The 22,267-nt window shown below is 41.4% G+C and overlaps 1 protein-coding gene across 1 annotated transcript in view; it reads right to left on the bottom strand.

Annotated features, from left to right (window-relative positions):
- Window positions 1-22,267, bottom strand: part of CMTM7 (CKLF like MARVEL transmembrane domain containing 7) — a 93,200-nt gene that overhangs the window by 13,912 nt on the left and 57,021 nt on the right. Inside the window, exons 2-3 of the mRNA XM_030190022.1 lie at window positions 17,018-17,191; window positions 5,088-5,186 (exon numbers count right to left, since the gene is read on the bottom strand). Of these exons, the coding sequence (XP_030045882.1) occupies window positions 5,088-5,186; window positions 17,018-17,191 (273 nt within the window). The remainder of the gene's footprint in view (window positions 1-5,087; window positions 5,187-17,017; window positions 17,192-22,267) is intronic.

The raw sequence follows: 22,267 nt of genomic DNA, 5'->3' as shown, positions 1-22,267 counted from the left end.
CACAAATGAAACGGGCGCTAGCAAGGTTTTCCTCGTAGTGTATATGTTTGAGAGAGTGTGTGTCAGAGTGAGTGTGTGAGAGAGAGAGAGAGTGAATGTGTGAGTGTGTGTGTGACAGAGAGAGAGTGAGTCTGGGTGCGAGTGTGTGACACAGCATGTGTGTGAGAGAGTGTGTGTGTGTGAGAGAGTGTGTTTCACACAGATACACTGTGTGAGAGAGAGTGTGTGTGTGACACAGAGTGAGAGACTATGTGTGCGATACACAGACTCTCTGTGAGAGCGAGTGTATGAGACCGAGTGTGTGAGACTGAGAGTGTGTGTGACACCGAGAATGTGTGAGACATCGAGAGTGAATGTGATACAGTGTGAGACACAGTGTGACTGTATGAGAGTGAGAGACAGAAACACACTGACTGTGAGAGAATGTGTGTGTGTGACAGAGATAGCTCCCCCTCTCTCTGTGGTCTGTGCACCTCCTCCTCTGGTGTCAGGATTCCCTCCCCCCCTCTCAGGTCTGAGGACCCCCTCCTCCCCTCTGTAGCAGAAGGTGGATTTTGAGCATGGGTTAGTTATTGTTTTGTTGGGGAGTGTGTGAGTTGCATGAGCAATCAGTGCTGCCATTTTGGTGTTGGGGGTTTGCCTGGGGGAGGGTACCGTTGTTCCACATAATTGTATGTGTTTCTGTTGTTTGTGGAGGGGTTGGGGGGCAGAGGGTGTGTGTGGGTGACTGAGCTACATAGGTGTGTGTGAGAGTGAGAGAGATGCTTTTGGGCGGGAGGGAGTCTGGTGGAGCTGGGTAAGTTGTGTGCTTTGACTCTGGGGTCTGCCATTGGAACTCAGCCTGTCCTCTTTTATAGCAAGATTTTTTTTTTTTTTTTTTTAAAGAAGGGGGCGGGTTGGAGGAAGAAGACACTATCATCTCCTATACTTGCTTGACACCGATGTATATATAAATAATTCTGACCTCTAATGTTGTGAAGCTCCGAGTTCACTTGCGCACTGTTGTTAGTGTTGATGACCGGCATCCGTTAACTTCTGTTTCAACACCACCTCCAACCACTCCTGCTTGCTGCGAAGCTCCGCCTGTCCTAGGCATATGATTGTAAGCTCTCTGCCCACCGAAGTTGCTGGTGGGCCTCTGTTTGGGCTGTGGCGAACTCACTTTCGAGATCTGACAAAGAAGGGTGGAGTGTGGAGGCGGTCGGTGGTGGACTGTGACTTGGAATCGGCCCGCGGTGGCGAAATGTTGGGGCTCGTTTGTACAGATTCCTATGTGCTTGGGGGGGGAGGGGCTTGGGTGATGCGCCAAGGAGGGGGGCACTGACAGCTGATTCCTAGGCTCCCCCTGCCTGGCTCGCGGTTTTCTGTGGTTTTGCATTCATCCGACCTTCTTTGCGACTCGTGCCTTGTGCCTTCCCCGCCGTCATTGTGTTTTGACGCGAGGGCAGAGCTACACTGCAGCCCATTCGGTGAGTGTCAGTGCTCCGCCCTCGACTTCATAACGTTGTGACATGAGGGCGGGGCACACACTCATGGGGGAACAGCGATCTACACCACCACGGAAGTTGGAGACTTTGCAGCTTCCGGCTTCATTAGAACGCTGGGGTTGTGAATTATGTCTGGATGGGGCGTGGCTAAGGGCGGGTCTATGAGTGAGAGTGAGTGGTGCTACAGCCTAGCCTACCAACAGTACAGGGCTCAGTGTTTCCATGCCACACAGTGAGCTTCAGAACGTTGGAGGTGAGAATTATTTATATAAGATATGAAGATTGTTGTTTGTTGTATTCTGTTTGTTTTTATTATATTTATTTATGGGTTTTTTTGTTACCCGCTTTAAGTAAAGACAGGATACAAATATAAAAATAAATAAATAAACAAAGTCAGTACCAAACTGAACTACATCTGGAAACTGTTCGTTTACAGTGGTGGTTCACAGCCCAAGGACATACCCAATCAGTCAAGTTTGCAGGATACCCACAATGAATATGCATGAGCTAGATTTGCATATAATGGAGGGAGCACATGCAAATTTATCTTATGCATATTCATTGTGGGTATCCAGAAAAAAAAATCTGAATGGCTGGGTGTGTCCTGAGGACTGGAATGAAAGGGTGTGGCTTCACTTCTGCAAGGCACTTGAGGATAGAATGAGGATATGATAGAGTAGGGGTAGGAAACCTTTGTCCTCGAGGTCTGAAACCCAGTTGGTTTTAAAAATTTCCATAATGAATATATTTGAGATCTATTTGCATGCACTGCCTCCACTGTAAGCAAATAGATCTCATGCATATTCATTGTGCAATATATTCACAACTATGTATTATCAACAAAGTTTTATTCTGCATTGAAAAATATATTAAAATATCTTACTACCTGGAAAATGTTATGATTTTTCAAAACAACATAACACTCACACTGTAACATTTTCCAGGTAGTAAGATATTTTAATATATTTTTCAATACGGAATAAATGTTTGATGATTAACCATAGCTGTGAATATATTGCACATGTTTGTATGTTAACAAATATATTGGAATTAAGGTTTCTCCAGTGTGGATGTATGCACATTCATTGGGGAAAACCTGAAAATCCAACTGGGTTGTGGCCCTTGAGAACTGAAGTCGCCCACCGCTGAGACAGAGGCATAGAGAGACAGCAGAAAAGCAGAAGGAAGATTTCATATACTCTGAACTGCTGCACTTCAATGGGTACTATTTACACTTCAAAATCTGACTATGTGAAAGCATCCACAGAAACCTGCACCTGTTTTATTCTACAGGAACTTTTTCAGACTAAAACAAATGTATGTAGTTTTGAAAATACAAAACTCCGCTGAAGCTCTGTTTCAATTCTTGCCCTAATCCAACTACCAAAACACCTCCACTCAATGAAGGTAAGAGTTCATGCAACTTGGAACACTGTTGGACTCATTTTCGAAAGAGACGGACGTCCATCTTTCGACATAAATCGGAAGATGGACGTCCTTCTCCCAGGGTCGTCCAAATCGGTATAATCGAAAGCTGATTTTGGATGTCCCCAACTGCTTTCCGTCGCAGAGAAGGCCAAAGTTCAAGGGGGCGTATCGGAGGCGTAGCGAAGGCAGGACATGGGCGTGCCTAACACTTGGATGTCCTTGACCCATAATCGAAAGAAACAAGGACGTCCCTGACGAACACTTGGACGACTTTACCTGGTTGTGTTTTTCTTACGACCAAGGCACAAAAAGGTGGCCAAAATGACCAGATGACCACCGGAGAGAATCGGGGATGACCCCCCCCTTACTCCCCCAGTGGTCACTAACCCCCTCCCACCCTCAAAAAATATCTTTCAAAATATTGATTGCCAGCTTCTATGCCAGCTTCAGATGTCATACTCAGCTCCATCACAGAAGTATGCAGGTCTGTGGAGCAGTTTTAGTGGGTGCAGTGCACTTTAGGCAGGCGGACCCAGGCCCCCCCCCCCCACCTGTTACGTTTGTGGAGGAAACAGTGAGCCCTCCAAAACCCACCAGAAACCCACTGTACCCACATCTAGGTGCCCCCCTTCACCTGTAAGGGCTATGGTAGTGGTGTACAGTTATTGGTAGTGCTTACAAGCATAGACAACTACATTTTCTCTCAAGGAGGTGTAAATATCCACACCTAGCTTATTCACATTCACATTAGTATCCTATATAATAAAAAGCACCGCCAACATTCTGAAGCTGACTCCGTGGCACTGTGGCAGTGTAGGGTTCGTAAGTCTGTAGTTCAGCGTTTCATTGGCTCTCACTGTCCCCGCCCTCACGTCGAGGAAACGAAACGCTGCATAGTTGCCAAGCAAACAAACGCAACATCACAGGAACGAAGAACCAATCAGACAGAACGGAACTTGGAGGAGGGAAGTGGAGTGGATTGAATCTCTAACAAACAATCATATACAGGGAGGTACAAACATCAGTGGAGGCAAGTGCACAGAACGGAAGGGAAGACAAACATTTAATCACTCTGTCACTCACATACATCACACACACATACACTCTGTGTATCTCTCTCTTACACTGTCTGTAAAACACACTGTCACTCTCAGTCTCTCACATGGGCAACTGTATGTTGCATTCTCACGAGTAAGGAGCTCTTCTGATGTGATTGTTAAACTGATTGAAGGGCCTGAACAAGGAAACCTTTTACCACATTGTAACACAGTTTACACAAAAAATACTGTATATAAAGAATCTTACACATGTAAACAACAATTATATTCAGAATACAACCGTGGAAACATTAATGGCAGGAACTCATTACATTGCTAGCGCCCGTTTCATTGCGTTAAGAAACGGGCCTTTTTTACTAGTAATTTATAATCTACATGCATACTTGCAAACACTACCCACACTCCGTCCAAACTGTGACCTCGAACATGCCTAATGGCAAAGCATAGAGATCCTATGCATCTGTCCCAAGCTTTATCGAATTCAGTAACTGTTTTTGTCTCCCCCGGGAAGCCATTCCATGAATTCACCACCCTTTTCATGAAGAAGTATTTTCTCATGTTACTCCTGAGCCTGTCTCCTTTCACCTTCATCCTATGCCCTCATTCCAGGGCTTTCTTTCAACTGAAAGAAACTCACTTCCTGTGCATGTAAGCCACAGAAGTACTTAAACCTCTGTCGTTCCGCATATTTATGCTGATCAGTGTTTCTAAGAGGCTATTTATGTGTGTATGTGGCCACGCATGCACAAAAAAACTTTATAAAAATCACCTCCTATCACCTGAGCTCCACAAATGTTTTGAACAGCATGTGCTGTTTTCTGACTTTGAGCATTACATATCTTGTTCATTTTATCTTGCTGCACCATATGCCTGGAACAGACTTCCTGAGCCTTATCATCCTCACTTTAATATTCCCTTATCTCTTGTTTGTCCTGTTTGTCCTAATTAGATTGTAAGCTCTGTCAAGCAGGGACTGTCTCTTCATGTTCAAGTGTTCAGCGCTGCGTATGTCTAGTAGCGCTTTAGAAATGATAAGTAGTAGTAGTATATCTCCTCTTCCCTCCGCCCACAACAGGCATTATATTTTGTGATGCAATAAAAAACACAGGCTCACCATTCCAGCTACGAGTCCTGATAAGCCATAAGTCTGTGATGTCCCCACTATCGATGCAATCAAAAGTAGTAACGTACCGATAGCATAATGGAAAAATTCCTGCCAGAAAGAAAACAAAAATAATTTAAAAGAACCACCTTGGGCTACAGGAGGCTGGGCAGCCTTGATAAAATATCAACATTTGTTAAAATGTAATGCAGTAAGCAGTGAAGATGGGCACATATTTTTCAGGATCAATGAAAAAGCACATCTGGGTCAGACTTCTCCTAGTGAGCCATTGATTTAGTATAATTATTTGAATAAAGCTGTGGATTCGAAATACAAATGTGTATATAAACCATGTAGATATCCATAACCTCTGAACAGTCTGAAAATATGTTGTTTTGTACATGGTTTGGCGGTATGGATACGGTAGCAGTTTCTTCCTGCATTTTGGGCCCTGTTTACTAAGCCGCACTAACTTAGCTAAAACTTAGCATGCGTTAACGCTAGAGACACCCAGAGGAATATGTGGGTGTCTCTAACGTTAGCATGCGCTAATTTTTAGCACACACTAAAAATGCTAGCGTACCTTAGTAAACAGGGCCCTTTATGTGAAACCTTTTATTTATATACTAGTAAAAAGGCCCGTTTCTGACACAAATGAAACGGACGCTAGCAAGGTTTTCCTCGGAGTGTGTATGTTTGAGAGAGTGTATGTGAGAGTGACTGTGTGTGAGAGAGAGAGTGAATGTGCGAGTGTGTGTATGTGTGAGAGAGAGAGTGAGTCTGGGTGCAAGTGTGTCTGTGAGAGAGAGAGTGTGTGTGTGCAAGGGCGTATGTGAGACAGAGTGTGAGAGAGAGAGAGAGTGTGTTTCACACAGATACAGTGTGTGCGAGAGAGAGAGTGTGTGTAAGACACAGACTCTCTGTGAGACTGAGTGTATGAGACCAAGAGAGTGTGAGAGTGACTGTGTGACATATAGAGTATGAATGTGATACAGTGTGAGACATAGAGTGTGTGAGAGACAGTGTGTGAGAGTGAGAGAGAGAAAGACATTGACTGTGAGAGACAGAGAGTGTGTGTGTGACAGAGATACCTCCCCCCCCTCTCTCTCTGGTGTCTGAGCGTTACTGTGCAGGACGCTGAGCTCTGGCTGTGCTTCAAGGAACTGACCAATCCTATTTAATAGAATGCACCTTCAAATTTCTGAAGCCGAGAATCCTCGTGTGGTTGGTCACTTCTGCTTGTGACGAACCCGGAAGTACGTGATGTCAATTCAGGAGATGGAATCAGAGAGCAGGAATGCCTCAGCCATGCAGTCAGCTTCAGAACGTTGGAGGTGCGTTTTATTATATAGGATTGAGCAAAAGAACATGCAAAACATCAGTTCATTCTACAAAACATGTTCATATACAAAAAAACACAACTCATTTTCTTTTTGAAACTCATACAGCCTGACTAAATCCCAAGATGAGAGGTTTTATTTCTTATAGCCTCCCATCCTCTCAAGACTTCTCTCATTCCAAACAGGATCTACACTTAAGCCTTACCCATCCCTAACCTCCCTCTCCCCCCTCCCCATTCCTTTTATGCCTCTTAAACCATCAAATTTCAGAAGGGATGCATGCTTGAACAAAGTGGAGAGCGCAACAGAATGAACTACAATTATTAACTTTTGCATTTGTAACTTATTTAAAATAGGCTCTTAATTCTCAGGGTCAATGACTGAGTAAGTGTCTCATATCAAAAGAAAACCCTTTTCTTCGCTTAAGAGTAAGATTTGCCTCTTTCGCTTCCCACATCATAAGAGTGTGCAGTTGAATCCTCCATTGTCAAAATGATGGAGTATTCATTTGCACCCACTGTTGGAGGATACATTTCTTTCCCACTAGTGTGGTTTTCTGAACAAATAACCTGTGACCTTTACCCTGAACCCCCAGCTCAACCACACTACCTATTGTTTCTAGGGTGGTTTGAATCTGGTCCCCCAACAAATGATGTAGATTTAGCTCATTATGGTGACATTGGACAATTTCTCCCCAGAAGATCTGAATTTTAGTACAGGCCCAAAAAGCATGAAAAAGTATTATCTTGTTCCCTACATTTCCCACACACTGGAGACTCCACTATTTTTGCCTTGTATGCTTCGGATTGGGAAAACTAGACTATATGAAGAATCCTACATTGACTCTACCATAAGTCGGCACTGTGCATTATATTAGTGATCTCTAGTTTTAGAACATTAACCCTCTGATTCTATAAAGCTGCACAAATTCCATGTAAAAATTTGGGCACTCCCAATTTGCATGCAGAATTGAATTAAATAATGAGCCAATTAGTGCCAATAATTGGCTTAACAAGCAATTATTGGCACTAATTAGATTTAATTATTATGTACCTGTGTAAATGTAGGCACAGGATCTGCAGCTCAAAAAAGGGGGTGTGGAAATGGGAGGGTTATGGGTGTTTTAGGGCGAAGTGTAGGTGTGGTTTTGCATTTTGCACGTAATTGGGGCATCACACAAATTTAGGTGTGGTCATTTGTACCATGTTTTCGTTGGCATAAATGGCTGTGCCTAAATTTACATGTGGCCCCAGAACTATTCTCTAAACTGTGCCTAACTTTAAGTGCCATATATAAAATTCCCCCCTAAATGATCTCAAAGGGTACTCCCATTCCTTAGAACACTGTACTTGTCTATAATTTGTGTATCCCCCTAAAGCCTGAAGAGAATTATGCAACCCAGAAATAGATGCCCAATGATCCTGTTCTGAAATAAAGTTTCCTAAGTTTATTTCTAAGATGGGGCTGAAGCCATGAAGACCCAGGAATCTGATGTAATGCGTAAATTGGCAGTAAGTGTAACAGTTGTCCTTGCTACTCAATATTTGTTGTTGAAGGTCTGCAGATGTCTTTAGTGTTCCATCCTCATGTAGGAAATGTCTTACTGGTGTTAGCCCTACTGTCTCCCAGTGCACAAAGGTTTCATCAGCCAAGCCAGGGAAGAAGGTCACATTACCCAAGGTAGGTAGCTGGTTTGTATTTCTGGGTTTCAAATCCACATCCCAACCAACTCCTTCCAAGACTCATGCAGCGGCCACAATAAGCAGCTCTGCTTCAATACAACAGGCAGCTGCTAAGGGTGTACATTCAAAAGGTAATTAAAATGCCAAAGGGCCATGCATTTTTGCTTTACTGACAGGTGTATAGTGACTACATTAACCAATCTTTTAAATCACGGACCAAGCAAGCCTGATTATACTTTTTCATTTCCGGAAAGTCCAATCTCCAATTTTTCCAATTGCCATACAAAAAAGGTAATTTCATATTGGGGTTTTTCCCTCTCCAACATAAAATTTCAACAAGCCCGTTCATCTTCTTTAGATATTTTTTAAAGAAACTAATGGGGAGGACTTGTGAAACAGAGCCACTTGGGGAAAACGGCCATCTGGTACAGACTAATTCTACCACTTAATGATAAGGGCAACAGCCTCCAACTGCCACTGGATAATATCCAATAAATGATTCACTTAAGAGAGTCAAGTTTCCACATATTTGTGGTCAAATAGACCCCTAGATAGTGAAAAAAAGCCATCGACCCACCTCAGTGGGAACAAATCTCCCAAAGACCTCTGTAGTCCCTTCCCAACAGCTAAAGCTTTAGATTTTAATAAGTTGAGCATGATGCCTGAAAAATCCCCATACCTAAAGCTCTCTACATTAGGGCTGACAAAGAATTTCGAGGATCTGTAATGCGTACCAAAAGGTCATCAGCAAATGTCGCTATCTTAAATTCCTGTTGTCTATTGGGGCTCCCTTAATGCCTGGATTCTCCTGTATTTCCCTTAGTAAAGGATCTAGTACATAAGTACATAAGTAATGCCACACTGGGAAAAGACCAAGGGTCCATTGAGCCCAGCATCCTGTCCACGACAGCGACCAATCCAGGCCAAGGGCACCTGGCAAACTTCCCAAACATACAAACATTCTATACATGTTATTCCTGGAATTGTGGATTTTTCCCCAAGTCCATTTAGTAGCGGTTTATGGACTTGTCCTTTAGGAAACCGTTTAACCCCTTTTTAAACTCTGCCAAGCTAACTGCCTTCACCACGTTCTCCGGCAATGAATTCCAGAGTTTAATTACGCGTTGGGTGAAGAAAGATTTTCTCCGATTTGTTTTAAATTTATTACACTGTAGTTTCATCGCAAGTCCTAATGTTAATTCTTCCTACATTTAAAGGCCTTTTTTCACGCAGCCTTTGAGATCTAAGCACTAATTTTCAGTATGAGATAGCTGATTATCTCTGCTGAATATCAGCACTTAGGACTAGATTCTATATACCACGCCTAAATAATCAGCGCCAAAATGAAATACTCCTAAGTGCATTCTATAAAGTACGTCTTAATTTAGGCATACTTTATAAAATAAGCCTAAATGTCCATGCAGTTTATAGAATACGCCAAGTGCCCATCCATGTGACTACATTTAGTTGTGGGCAGTTATGCCAAGTAAAACTTGGTTGAAATCCCAACGCCTAAATTAGGAGTGGACTGGGTGCATTCTATAACAATGCACATAGATTTTAGAAACACCCACGACCCACCCATTCCACACCCCCTTTTCAACTATGCGACTTAGAATTTAGGTGCATCAAGTTATAGACAATTCTGTGTGTAAATTCTAATTAATGCCAATTAGTGTTAATAATTGCTTGTTAATTGGCAATTATCAGTGCAGACTGACTTGTGAACTAATTAAGCTGTACACGCAAATACAGAATACGACTGTATTGGTGCGTGCAACTTAAATCACGCTATACAGAATCAAGGGGCTAGTGGTTAACCAGCTATATCACGCAATATAGCCAGCTATCCACAAATATTCAAGTGCTGGCTGGCTAAGTTTAGCAAGCAAATCAGACTGCCTAAATAGCAGTACTATTTTTGGCCGCTATAAACTTAATAGGCCTATGCTGAATATTCACATAGCTGATTAAGTCTGAGCCCCCCCCCCCCCAAAAAAAAAAGGATATTCAATGTTGGTCACTGGAAATGGCCCAGCATTAAATATTTGGGGTCAGCGCTGATCGCACTTATGTGGGCTGTCTCCCGCAGTTTGAATATCAGGCCTATAAATTGATGAGGGTTAGCAGGAGGTCACTCCATTGCTATAAAAATGTGAAACAATACAATAGTGGGGGAGATCAAGGAAAGATGTATTGGCTCTTTCATTACCTGGGTCAACAAGGATCATGCTATAGCCTTGGAGACTAGGTGCTGAGGTGACAGTGTACTACAGATTCCTGAAGTCAAGAAGGGGAAAAGCTGAGAAAGATAGCAAAAAAGGGAAAAGGAGGAATCACGCTTGGCAACTGGAATGTAAGAATGCCCTACCAAGCTAGAAACTACAATTTATTAAATAACAAACTGGAGTGATTTAGACATCAGTGACGTGAGATGAAAAAGAAGCACTGAAACGGATGGAGGAAAGATAATTGGTGGAGAGAAGCATGAGAATAGAAGACAGAATAGTATTAGGAAAGAGAGCAACAGAGGCACTGATTGGATACAATCCAATAAGGGAAAGAGTGATGCAAGATTCCAAGGTTATCTAAGGAACATGAATGTGACCCATTCCATATGCACCAACCAATGGCAGTGATGAGCAAATGCGACAACATTTTTATGAGCAACTTAAAGAAGCAATGGAAAAATGGAATACAAAGATCGGAAAGTATAACAGCAGATATGAAAGATGCGATGGGAAAATATGGAATTGGTAAGAGGAATAAAAGAGGCGAATGTTCTGTATGTGGTGAACACCAAATTACAAAGTGCAGGAAAATGTTAAGTGACATGCAAATCACCAGATGGCTAGACAAACACGGTGAACTCATTTCTGGTTGACAAGAAGTTCACCAAGACGGTAACACAATTTCTCAGCTCCCGAAGTGCAGAAATTATTTATTTCTATATTTATATTCCGGACTATCTTGCATCACCAATAGCGTTATGCAACATCAAAATGATGCTGAAGAAAAAAAGAAGCAGCAACGTGCAGAAAGCCACGATCTATGACAGGATCAAATTATAAGAGGAAAAGAAGGTGGTGAGGAAGTGTGTTGAAGAGAGCATGAATATGGAAGACAACCTATGACTGGAGAAAAGGGCAAACAAGATAAGAAGTAGCAGCCGGAAAGGAAGAAGCAAAAACGCAGAGAAAGTAGTGGATAAGCAACGAAACAGTGAGGTTGGTGGAAGAAAGGAGAGAAGGAGAAGAATTGGAGCTAAAACAACAAAGGAGGGCTACAAGGAGTTATGCAAAGTTATCAAGAAAAGTGCAAGATCAGATAAGAGGAGATGGACAGAACAGTAATGTGATGCAATAGAAAAGATGACCGGAAGCTGTAAGATAAGGGAAGTGTTCACGAGAATTCAATCCAGTCAGGAGAGCCACCAAAAACAAATCACGAAAAATCCTCACAAACAATGATCAGATCTCTCAAAGATGGGCTGAATACATCAAGGAGCTCTACACAGGTACGAACACTTACACCAGCAGTGTCTTGGAGGAAATAAAGGAAAGAAACGGCAGGCTCTAGAAATGAGAAAGGCAAGATATACTAAAGTCAGAAGTTGAGTGATCAGGAATCAGGAAGTTGAAAAACAACAAAAGCTGTGAAGCTGACAAGATACCTATGGAATTAAGGCAGGAGGATCTTGGGGTATCGAAGTATGGAAGATCTGTGATGAAATTTGGGAAATGGGCAAATGGCCAAAAAATTGGTATAGATCCATCCTGGTGGTGGCTAGTAAGGAAAGGAGATTTGATGAATTGTGCAAAACTGTAGAAGAATAGTATTAAATTCTACACTTATACAAAATAATGTTGAACAGCAGGAGAGATTAGGAAATGCACTCAAAGAAAATCTGAGTGAGGAACAAGATGGCTTTAGAAAAAAATAAAGTACTATTCAGATGACTAATTGCTGTACACACCTATTTATAGAATTGCCTCCTATATGCACGTTTCCTGAACTCTGGGTAAAAAAATTTAAATTCTATACCCAGTATAAAAAAATGTTGCATACTGTACTTATGAAAGACAATATCTCATTGTCCTGAATTAGTAACTAATTTAAACTTCTTTCTGTTTTGAAGTTCTTACTGAAAGATGCAAAGTATTGAGGGGTCCTTTTACCAAGCTGCGGGAAAAAGGGCCCTACGCTAGTGGTGGGGGCTGTTTTTCTCACGCACCAGGGCCCTTTTTACCACAGCAGGTAAAAAGACCTCAGGCAAACATGGCCATATGGTAACAGAACTGCTACCACATGGCCATGCAACAGGGAGCCCTTATCGCTACCCACTGAGGTGGCGATAAGGGTTCCTGCAATAATTGGGTAGCATGCGGCGATGCCCAACTACCGCCGCACAAGCCATTTCCGGGGGGGGGGGGTTCTTTCCCCCCTGGAAATAGTGCGTGTTCGGGGCAGGATTACCGCCGGTGTAGTCCTGGAACAGCGAGAGGGAAACCTGTGTTGGGCTTAACGCTGTTCTGTAAAAGGGCACCTTAGTGCACCATAACCAGGAAGTGCTGACTACTATGGTGCTCACTATACCTCCTGGAAAGACTGTCCCACTGTTTTTCCTCCTTCTACTAGATACCTATTCTGTCAATACCTTCATTTAGTGCCATATATATTAACTCTCCAATCTTTTTTTAAACTTCTGGCAAATCACATACAGGCAATTTAAAATATCCCCCAAATATATATATTTAAAAATATATATATAAATATATCACACCTTAATTTCTGTGAGGTAATCGAAGCATATTCTACAACAATGCGGTAACTTAATTGTTTAATGAGCTAATCAACGCTGTTAATTGGGTGTTAACTAGCAATTATCAGCCTAATTGGCATTAATATTTACACGCACAAATCGCTAAGTGTATTCTGTAACATGATGTGCATAAATTCCAAGTCACATAGCTGAAAAGGAGGCATGGTTAACGGCGGTTTGTGGGCATTTCAAAAATCTATGTGCATTATTATAGAATACACCTGTTCTGTGCCTAACTTAAGCGTTGGGTTTTAGGCCAAGTAAAACATGGCCTAAATGGACGCAACCAAATTTGGCAGCATGGAGAGCCACTTGGCGTATTCTATATATTGCATGAAATTTTAAGCCGATTCTATAAAATGTAGGCGTACTTTAGAGAATACACCTAAGTGTATTTTTTTAACACAAGGATTTTTCAGGTGCTATATACAGAATCTAGCCCTATGTCTATCTGTATCAGGTTCTATACCTGGGCTACTTTGTTTTTTACCACAAGCACTTTATTGGGACTTTCTAACATCGCATTTTCCACTTTGAAGTTACCATATTCCAAACATGTGTTTATGAGCAACTGTCGGCTTTGCCCCGTGATCTAGTTTAAAAGCTACTCTCCTTTTTATAAGGTTAGTGGCCTGGTTCCATCCTACTTGAACTGGAGCCCACTCTTTCAAAAAAGGCTCTTACTTCTCAAAGTATTGCCTAGTTCCTAACAAAGCTAAAGCCTTATTCCCTGCGTACCATCCCATCTACACATTGAGATACTAGAGTTCTGCCTACCTCTGCGATCTTGTTCATGGAGGACTAGATTCAGTAAACGGCACTCAAATTTGGACAGCCGAATTGGATGCCAGTTATAGAATAACGTGTAGCACTGGGATCCGCACCCAACTTTGGGCACGAGGATTTATACCAACTGAAACCTGGGTAAATTCTCGCAAGTAAATTAGGCATTGATCCCCTGACTTCTATAATACTGCTCGCATCTTTAGTGAATGCCCCTGACCCTACTACTACTAATCATTTCTATAGTGATACTGGACGTACACATTATATGCAGGTACTTTGTCCCTAGAGGGCTCACAATCTAAGTTTTTGTACCTTGGGAAATGGAGGGGTAAATGAATTGCCCAAGGTCGCAAGGAGCTGCAGTGAGAATCAAACTGAGGTTGCCAGGATCAAAGCCCGCTGCATTAACCATTAGGCCACTCCTCCCTCCTAGAATTGAACTCATGACCCCTGGTTTACGAGACCACTGCTCTGGCCACTGAGCTTCAGAGCCTGCCTTCCATGGCCATGCCCCCTTTTCAGTTATATGCTATAAGATTCATGCACACATTTTTATAGAATACCATGTAGCAAGAGGTGCATGCAAATCCAAATTATTGCCAATTAACATCCAATAATAGATTATTAGGGCCCAATTATTGGTGCTAATTGGCTCGTTAATTAAATTCACACGTGAATTGAGCGCACACCCAAATTTGCATCTGCAACTGTGGGCACCATATATAGACAAAAAAACCCTCGTGTCTATGATGACTTTTTGTACGTGCAACACAACAGTTCAAAGTTGTTGCCGTAAAGTTGAGACTTTTCCCTTGCAGACACAACTAAACTGTTCAGTGTGGGTATTTTGAGAGTATCAATTTTTGTGAACAGTATCGATCTTTGGTTGGATTGCTGCCACCATATAAAGAATCTGGGGGAGGGAAGGAGTACCATTTCTGAGGCTCTGGATTTCAGCTTTCTTCCAGGGATCATAAATCAGGCCTCCAGAACCTCCCCCTCCTGCACCTTTCTATATCATCAGTAGCCACATGTACCCACAACAGCCAGCTTGTCCTCAGCACCATCTAAAAATCCTACCTAGGTGGTGCGTGAGGTTCACCCCTTTGTACCAGTCAGGCAAGTCACTAAGCAATACTCACCTCCACCAGCCATCCAACTATCTATATTTTTAAATGATGGAATCAACAACTCAACAGCAGCCCTAATCCTTCCTTTTTGGGAGAGGAATATGAAAAGAATCATTTGGTTTCACTGTACAGTACAGTCTTGATTATCAGACATAAATGGGACTGACCCATTAGCAGATTAGTGAAAAGTTGGATAATATGGAAAACAATGGTAATCTCTTAAAAACTGTATGGAAAACATACTTTATGCATATAGAACAGGCACAGGGTATCTGTATTTAAAATATTATTTATTAATACTAATCAGCCACATGCTTCTTAATGGTGATGAGGGGTGCATGAAAGAGTATCAGCTGCAAAGCATGGCCCCATTGCAGAGAAGCATGGTTTCAGCTCAAACATGGCTTCCTTGCAGCGTGTGAAGCCAGACAACAGGAAGAGAAACCGTGCACTTCTTAATGGCAACACAATGACATCATCGGGAGGCCTGTCGGATATGCCGGATGGTCAGATTAGCGAAGGTCGCATAATCGAGACTGTACTGTATTACTGTTCCATGCTGCAGCTGCTAACCTGACTTTCCTACAGAAATACATTTTGTGGGGGACTTCTTTGGAATTCTTAGTCTGACCTGGCCCATTTTCAAACAACTTGATAAGTTTTTTTTTTCCCTCTAGTTTTACCCTCGTGTCAAGTTTGGTCCCTTTCCTTTAAATTTTTCCTGGATTTTAAATTGCAACTGAGCTCACAGGATTTATTGGGGTGCATCTGCTGTGTACCTTACTGGGTGCATAGTGCTGAACTTAGGGAGTGTCAATTCCGTGTTCTTCTTCGGGCCAAGTAGAGTACCCAATATGTTTGAAATTAAGAGCTCTTCCCAACACCACCTATCACGTTCTTTGGTGCTGCGTAGTTATTAGGATTTTCTGGAGATCTTTAATTAGGTATTTGGAACATATCCTGCAACAATCTATTGCATCCATATAGCCTCAGGAGGGCTTACATAGCGTGAATCAATATACGTTTGTACTTATCTCTTTAACAGAGCCTACCAAGAGAACCCTTAACTACTTGAACACAACCTTTACACTCCTTTACTCAGAATGTCTCACTGTACAGCTGCATAACCAGATCCTCTTGTCTTCTTTTATCTCTCTGCTACAACAATTGTATTTCTTCCCTGTTATTGCACTGCCATAACAGACCTTTGTAAGCCACATTAAGCCTGCAAATAGGTGGGAAAATGTGGGATACAAGTGCAATAAATAAATACAATTTTCCCTGGGGGTATACTTTGGGGTCAAATTTCTGCTCTGGGAGCAAGAGGTAAGGGGTCCAAATTTTGGGTAATGAAAGAGTGTGTTTTGGGGAACAAGTGTATACTGCAGTCCTGGAATAAACAGGATGTACCATCATACTGGCACTGGAGGAATAAACTGCATGATTTAATTTTAATGGAGCTTAGAGCTATCCATCTCACCCTTAAATCTCAGTGTTTCTTTTATTCTTTTGGGGGGTGTTATGTTCATTCTCTGGCACCAAGAGCTCGTAGCTATCTCTTAAATCAACTGGGCACTCTTGCTCACCCTATTAGTTGATTCTTCATAGTTGGTCTCCATTTTCCAATAAGGAGGGGGGAGGGAGGAGGAATAGAGGAAAAGGACTTTTCCCCCCCTCTATCCTTCCTCTTTTATTCTCCTTTTCATCTTATTCTTTTTGTTGTGGGGGTGGGGGATTTTGTTTGGCGGAGTTCTGGGCTGGGTACCAGAGTTGTTAGGAATGGGCCCATCTTTCCACTACGACACTGAGGGTGGGGGAGGGGGGCTGTCTTGGGTACTGATATTGGGGTTTGAATGACTCTTTCTATAAACATGGTGAGGGGTTATAAGAAACCAAAACCTCTCACAGATTTTTCATTCAAGCTAATTCTCAGGGGTACTTGGATTTTGGGTGTGGGGGGAGTTGAGATGGGAGGGAAGGGGACGGGGGGGGGGGGGGGGGGGGAGTTATTTTCCTTCCAGGCAGACAGATTCCTCAGCCCTTTCATGCATTTCGTCTTTCCAAACATTTGATTAGGTAAGAAAGAAAAGATTGTAGTCAAACTGACATCCAAACAAGTTAAAAAATTATTCCAAAAACATAAGATGTCTATATAAAACCTCTACTGCAAAATTCTACCTACCGCAAGTGGCCAGGAAATGCACGTGAGTGATCTGTACATTCTGAAAACGCAGATCATGTAAAAGATGAAAATCATGATTAAATCGCAAATGGTAACAACTGTGAAGAAGCAGTATGTGCTGTAATTGGTCCAGAATGAACACTTCACAGAAATGAATGCAATCAACAAACATACCTGCAAAGAAAACGAAACATGATTTAGATACTCACAGAGAATTTTACTGTTAACAATAAAGGCTAACAAGAATAAAAGACCAAATTGCAGCTCATTTACATTTTAACCAGTTCCAGTGATTTTATGGGCCACACAGGGGTCCTTTTCTAAGGTGCGCTAATGATTAGTGTGCACTAACCCACTGATTCTATAAAAGTCGCCAAAAATTGCATGAATAAATTTAGGCACATCCCCGATTTGCATGTGCAATTTAATAAAATAACAAGCCAATTAGTGCCAATAATTGGCTTTTTAAACAAATATTGACACTAGGGACTTAAATTTATGAGCGGCCTGAAAAAAGGAGCAAGAAATGGGAGGGTCATGGGCATTCTGGGGAGTGGTTTTCAGTTACGAGCATAATTATAAGAATATGGGGTCTCCATGCAGGCATTTGCACCACATTTTCATTGGTGCTAATGGCAGTGCCTAAATTTAGGTGCAGCCTCTCCACTTAAGCATTATTCTGTAAACTGCACTAGGTGTGGCTTATAGAATATTGCTTAAGCATTTTTTTTTGTTGAGATTTTTTTAGGTGCCAATTATAGAATTCACCCCTAAATGCCATGCAGTGTGTAGGAATATAATGGGCTGGATGGCATTTAGTGGGTCTTTTACAAAGGCGCATTAGCGTTTTTAGCGTGCGCTAAAAATAAGAATGCACTAAATGCTAGAGACACCCATATATTCTTATGGGCATCTGTAGCATTTAGTGTGCACTAACAATGTTACAGTGCCTTTGTGAAACACCCTTCTAGCACACCTTAGTAAAAGGACCTCTTGGTTTCATAACCAACCCCCACCCCTGTTTACTAAGCCGCACTAGCGGCTGTGGTGCACTAATGCTGACACAGCCCATTCATTTTGAATGGGCTGTGTCGGCATTGTCTAGTAAATGGGAGGGGGAAGTATTTTTTTTCCTTTAAAAATGGTTCTCAGTGTATATTGTCACACCTTCAGCTCCTGCAGACAAAGCTTTAATTGGCAAACATGTTGTGCACATGAGTTCACCGCTTAAATAGAAAAGAAAAAAAACTAACAGGGGCAAACACACTACTGGCATAATCTAGTACTGATGTGTACTCCACAGGAGCCAACTTTTCAAAATAATTGGGGGTGCTAAAACCAACGTAAATTGCCCCTCACTGGGCACAGCCAAAGGGTTTATTCAATATTAGGGGGGGGGGGGTACCCACACTGCTGGCTCCTATGCTCCAGTTTGGGTAACTGCACACTGGTTCAGACCGCCTCACAACACACATACGATTATATAAACCCACCTTGCAATGCAGTTCACCCTCCTTATATTTCACATAGACACAAGCATAACTTCTTTTCTGCATCTGGTGTCCTTCCTTATTGGTTATTCCAGTGGTTCCCAAATCTCTACTGTATGTAAATCTCTCTCATGAATACTCATTGTGGGTATTCTGAAAACCAGACTGGCTGGAGTGCCTCCAGGACCAGGTTTGGGAACCACTGGGTTATTCGATACACTGGCCAATCTGGGCAAACAGGTCAGGGTGGTTTACAATCCAAGATATAGAAAGAGAAAAAAAACTCCTATTTGAACAGGACAGTCACAATCACATAAGATAACCTATAAAAAGTTAACAACCTATAATTCACAGAGTAGGGATCAGACTGCCAAAAACTCTGAGGGCCTTCTAGCCCCCCCTCTGCTGACTCCCAATATTTTTCCTCTCATTGTGCCTGATACTTGTAAGTTAGTTTCACCTCTTCCCTCTTCTTCCTCCTATATATCAAACATAGCTACAGAGCCCTACAAAAGTCTTCAAACCCTTGTAAGCTTTACATATTCATTGCATTTTGAATTTGGACTTCTGGATGGCAGAATTTCACTGATCTAAGGAGCATACTCTCATTTTCAGTGTAAAAGAACAGGTAAAGAAATATTCAGAAAGGTAATTTGCAGCAAGTATTTGTTTAAAAAAAACACAACTGTGGAGTTTAAAAACAGAAAAAAAAAATATGTAAATTCAGTGCAGCTATCTGGCTAAGTGCGGCAGAAGCCACAATACGTACAGCAAAGCTGTTAAGGTAGCAGTTTTTCTAGCCTAACAAAGTGCTATACAGACTGCAGCTAATATCAGCACTATTTGTACAGCTGGGCAAAATGTCCTCGTACACCCTTGTGTGTTTTGAATCGCTGCATGGTAATTATTGAATGAATCACAAATAGAACTGATAAAAGAAATAAAAAGAGGAGATTTTAAGACCGATGATTGACAGTGTGCTGGCAACAAGTTAGCAGGTCTTTGGGCTTAGAGGGGAAAGCCTGTATACATATTAAAATTAGTTTGGCTACACTTGTGCATTTCTTTTATTTTCTACTATATAGATACTGCCAGAGCTGTCAGAGGACATTTTCAGGAGCACTAATCATATAATGTCACTGAAAATTAACACATAGGGGACTTATCCAAGGAGCGGTGGCTGGAAAAAACAGGGACACAGTATCCAAACATCTTTGTTACTAGGTTGGGGGGGGGGGTAGGGCATTTTATATTCTATGATGATTATTGATACTGAATATATTTCTATCAGCGTTATTGTTTTCTTGCTTTGCACCTGTTCCGTTCAGTTCATTCCTATCAAAACCTCATCCCAGATGACCCTCCTTTACACTCTGACCATCTCTTGACTCAGCTATTGTGATATTATATATGCTGGACTTCCTCTTTATTCTATTAAGTGTATTCAGACCATCCAGAATATGGTTCTTAGAATTACACCTCTCCTAACGATATTTATTTATTTATTTAGCTGCATTTATATCCCACATTTTCCCACCTATTTGCAGGCTCAATTTGGCTTACAATATAATACAACTACAATCACATTGATGGAATAGAGAATCAGAATATATATAACAGATAAGGTGCATAGGAATATTATGGTAATCGTATTAACGGAGAAGAATTTCAGAATTATTGCTGTTAAGTACATTGGAAAATTATGTTAAGAAGTGGGTAAATGGATAACACCATAACATAATGATATAAGGACAAGGGATAATTGTCAGTAATTAGGATAAATGGATAACAACATAACATAATGATATCAGGACAGGGTATGATTATCGGTAATTAGGGTGTAAATAAAATAGGCAAAATGAAAGAGTTCCAATATACATTGTGTCTGGTGTAGTTTAGGAGTCAGATCGTTCTGAGGGATCCATTTTGTACGCTTTTTTGAACAAGTAAGTCTTCAATAGTTTCCGGAAGGTCATCAGGTCGCGTGTTTTTCTTATAGTGGTTGGTAATTCATTCCATCGTTGTGTCGTTATGTACAGATGCATGAAAAGCTAGATGAGCACATTACGCCCATACTGAAATCTTTACATTGGCTACCCATTGAGTTTTGTATCAAATTCAAAATTCTTCTTTTAGTGTTTAAGATTTTAACTGGTCAGGTGTCGGAAGCACTATCGGCGAAATTGAGGGCCTCTTTTACAAAGCCACACTACCGATTCCCAGTGCGGCAAATGAGAGGAAGCCCATTCAATTCCTATTTGCCACTCGGGAATCGGTAGTGCAGCTTTATAAAAAAAGCCCTGAGTGTCTATCAGCCCTCAAGGTCTTTGAGATCTGCACAATAATTATACCTTGATGTACCTTCATATCGAGTTATAAAGTTAAATGAGTACAGAACAACTATATTTTATGTAGCAGGTTCTACTTTGTGGAATAATCTACCATTAAGGCTAAAAAAATTGCAAGACGTTAAACAGTTTAAGTGAGAATTGAAGATCTAGCTCTTTGTACAAGCGTATGGAGCTGAGAAAGGATAAAGAGCATATTGGCAAGCAGTTTTAGAATGTTTTTAAAGATTTTAGTATGGTTTTATGCTTGTAAGTTGTATATTATGTATGTGACACTGTAAACCGCCAAGAACTATTGGATTGTGCGGTATAGAAAAGATTGAAATAAATAAATCATTGGTTACCAATACTAACCCATATTCAGTTTTAAATCCTTACTGTAATACATAAGGTTCTCTATTCTGGTATCCCTAGCTATCTCTCTTTGCTTATCGTATTCCACATTCCCGTTAGAACCCTGTGTTTCTATCATGATGGTCATTGTTATGTTCCACCAGTCTCCTGTGTTCGATTTGATTTGACATGTTACAGCGCTTTCTTCTGTGCAAAGTGAGGGAGGGAGCGAATTTGAGAGGAAGAGGCCACTATAGAACGTTAACTTTCCTAAATTTAAAACATTATTTAAAACCCATCTTTTTAAACTACTGTTCGGACCAAGTTCTGAGTGGATCCAATAGCGTCATGTTCTCTTGCTTCCATCTATACTCTATCTTGTGTATTCATCAACCCTACGTTTTCCTCTGGCTCTGTTTTCTCTATCTTAATTTTTAATGGAGTTCTTTTCTTTTATTGTTACTTTTATTACTATTTTATCCCTAATATGTCTGTACACATGAACCTTATTCTACCACAACATTACTGTATTTGTTCATACCGGAATTGGCGAACGCCTTTATGGTACTATGTAAGCCACACTGAGCCTGCAAATAGGTGGGAAAATGTGGGATACAAATGTAACAAATAAATAAAAATATTGTGAATTGCTTTACTGTCATATATGAGAGGCAGTACATCAAATATAATAAACCATAAACCATAGTGGTTTCAATCTATCCAAGTTGGGTTTTTATTGCAAAAGCTTTAGAGCCTATAGGACCCTTTTACTAAGCTCGGTAGCACTAACACATGCTTACCGCATGCTAAATGCACTACTGCAGGGTGCGCTCAGGTGTCCCATGGCAATTTTTGGATCGGTGTATGTTAGGGGGCAGAGAGTAGGCGTGACCAGCACAAATCAGTTGGTGCAACTACATCGCCATGCGCTAACCGATTAGAATATGGTAAGTGCGAGAGCCCTTACCACCCAGAAAACAGATGTCAGTAAAGGCTCCCTTGCTAATAGCCATGTGCTAATTGGGAAATTAGTGCATAGCGAAATTTAGGTCGACCTTAGAGATGGTCGTCCCCGATTT

The sequence above is a fragment of the Microcaecilia unicolor genome, chromosome 1 (genome assembly GCF_901765095.1).
Source record: "Microcaecilia unicolor chromosome 1, aMicUni1.1, whole genome shotgun sequence".
Taxonomy (NCBI): Eukaryota; Metazoa; Chordata; class Amphibia; order Gymnophiona; family Siphonopidae; genus Microcaecilia; species Microcaecilia unicolor.
The sequence above is the reverse complement of the archived record's forward strand: the minus strand, read 5'-3'. Positions and strand labels throughout refer to the sequence as shown.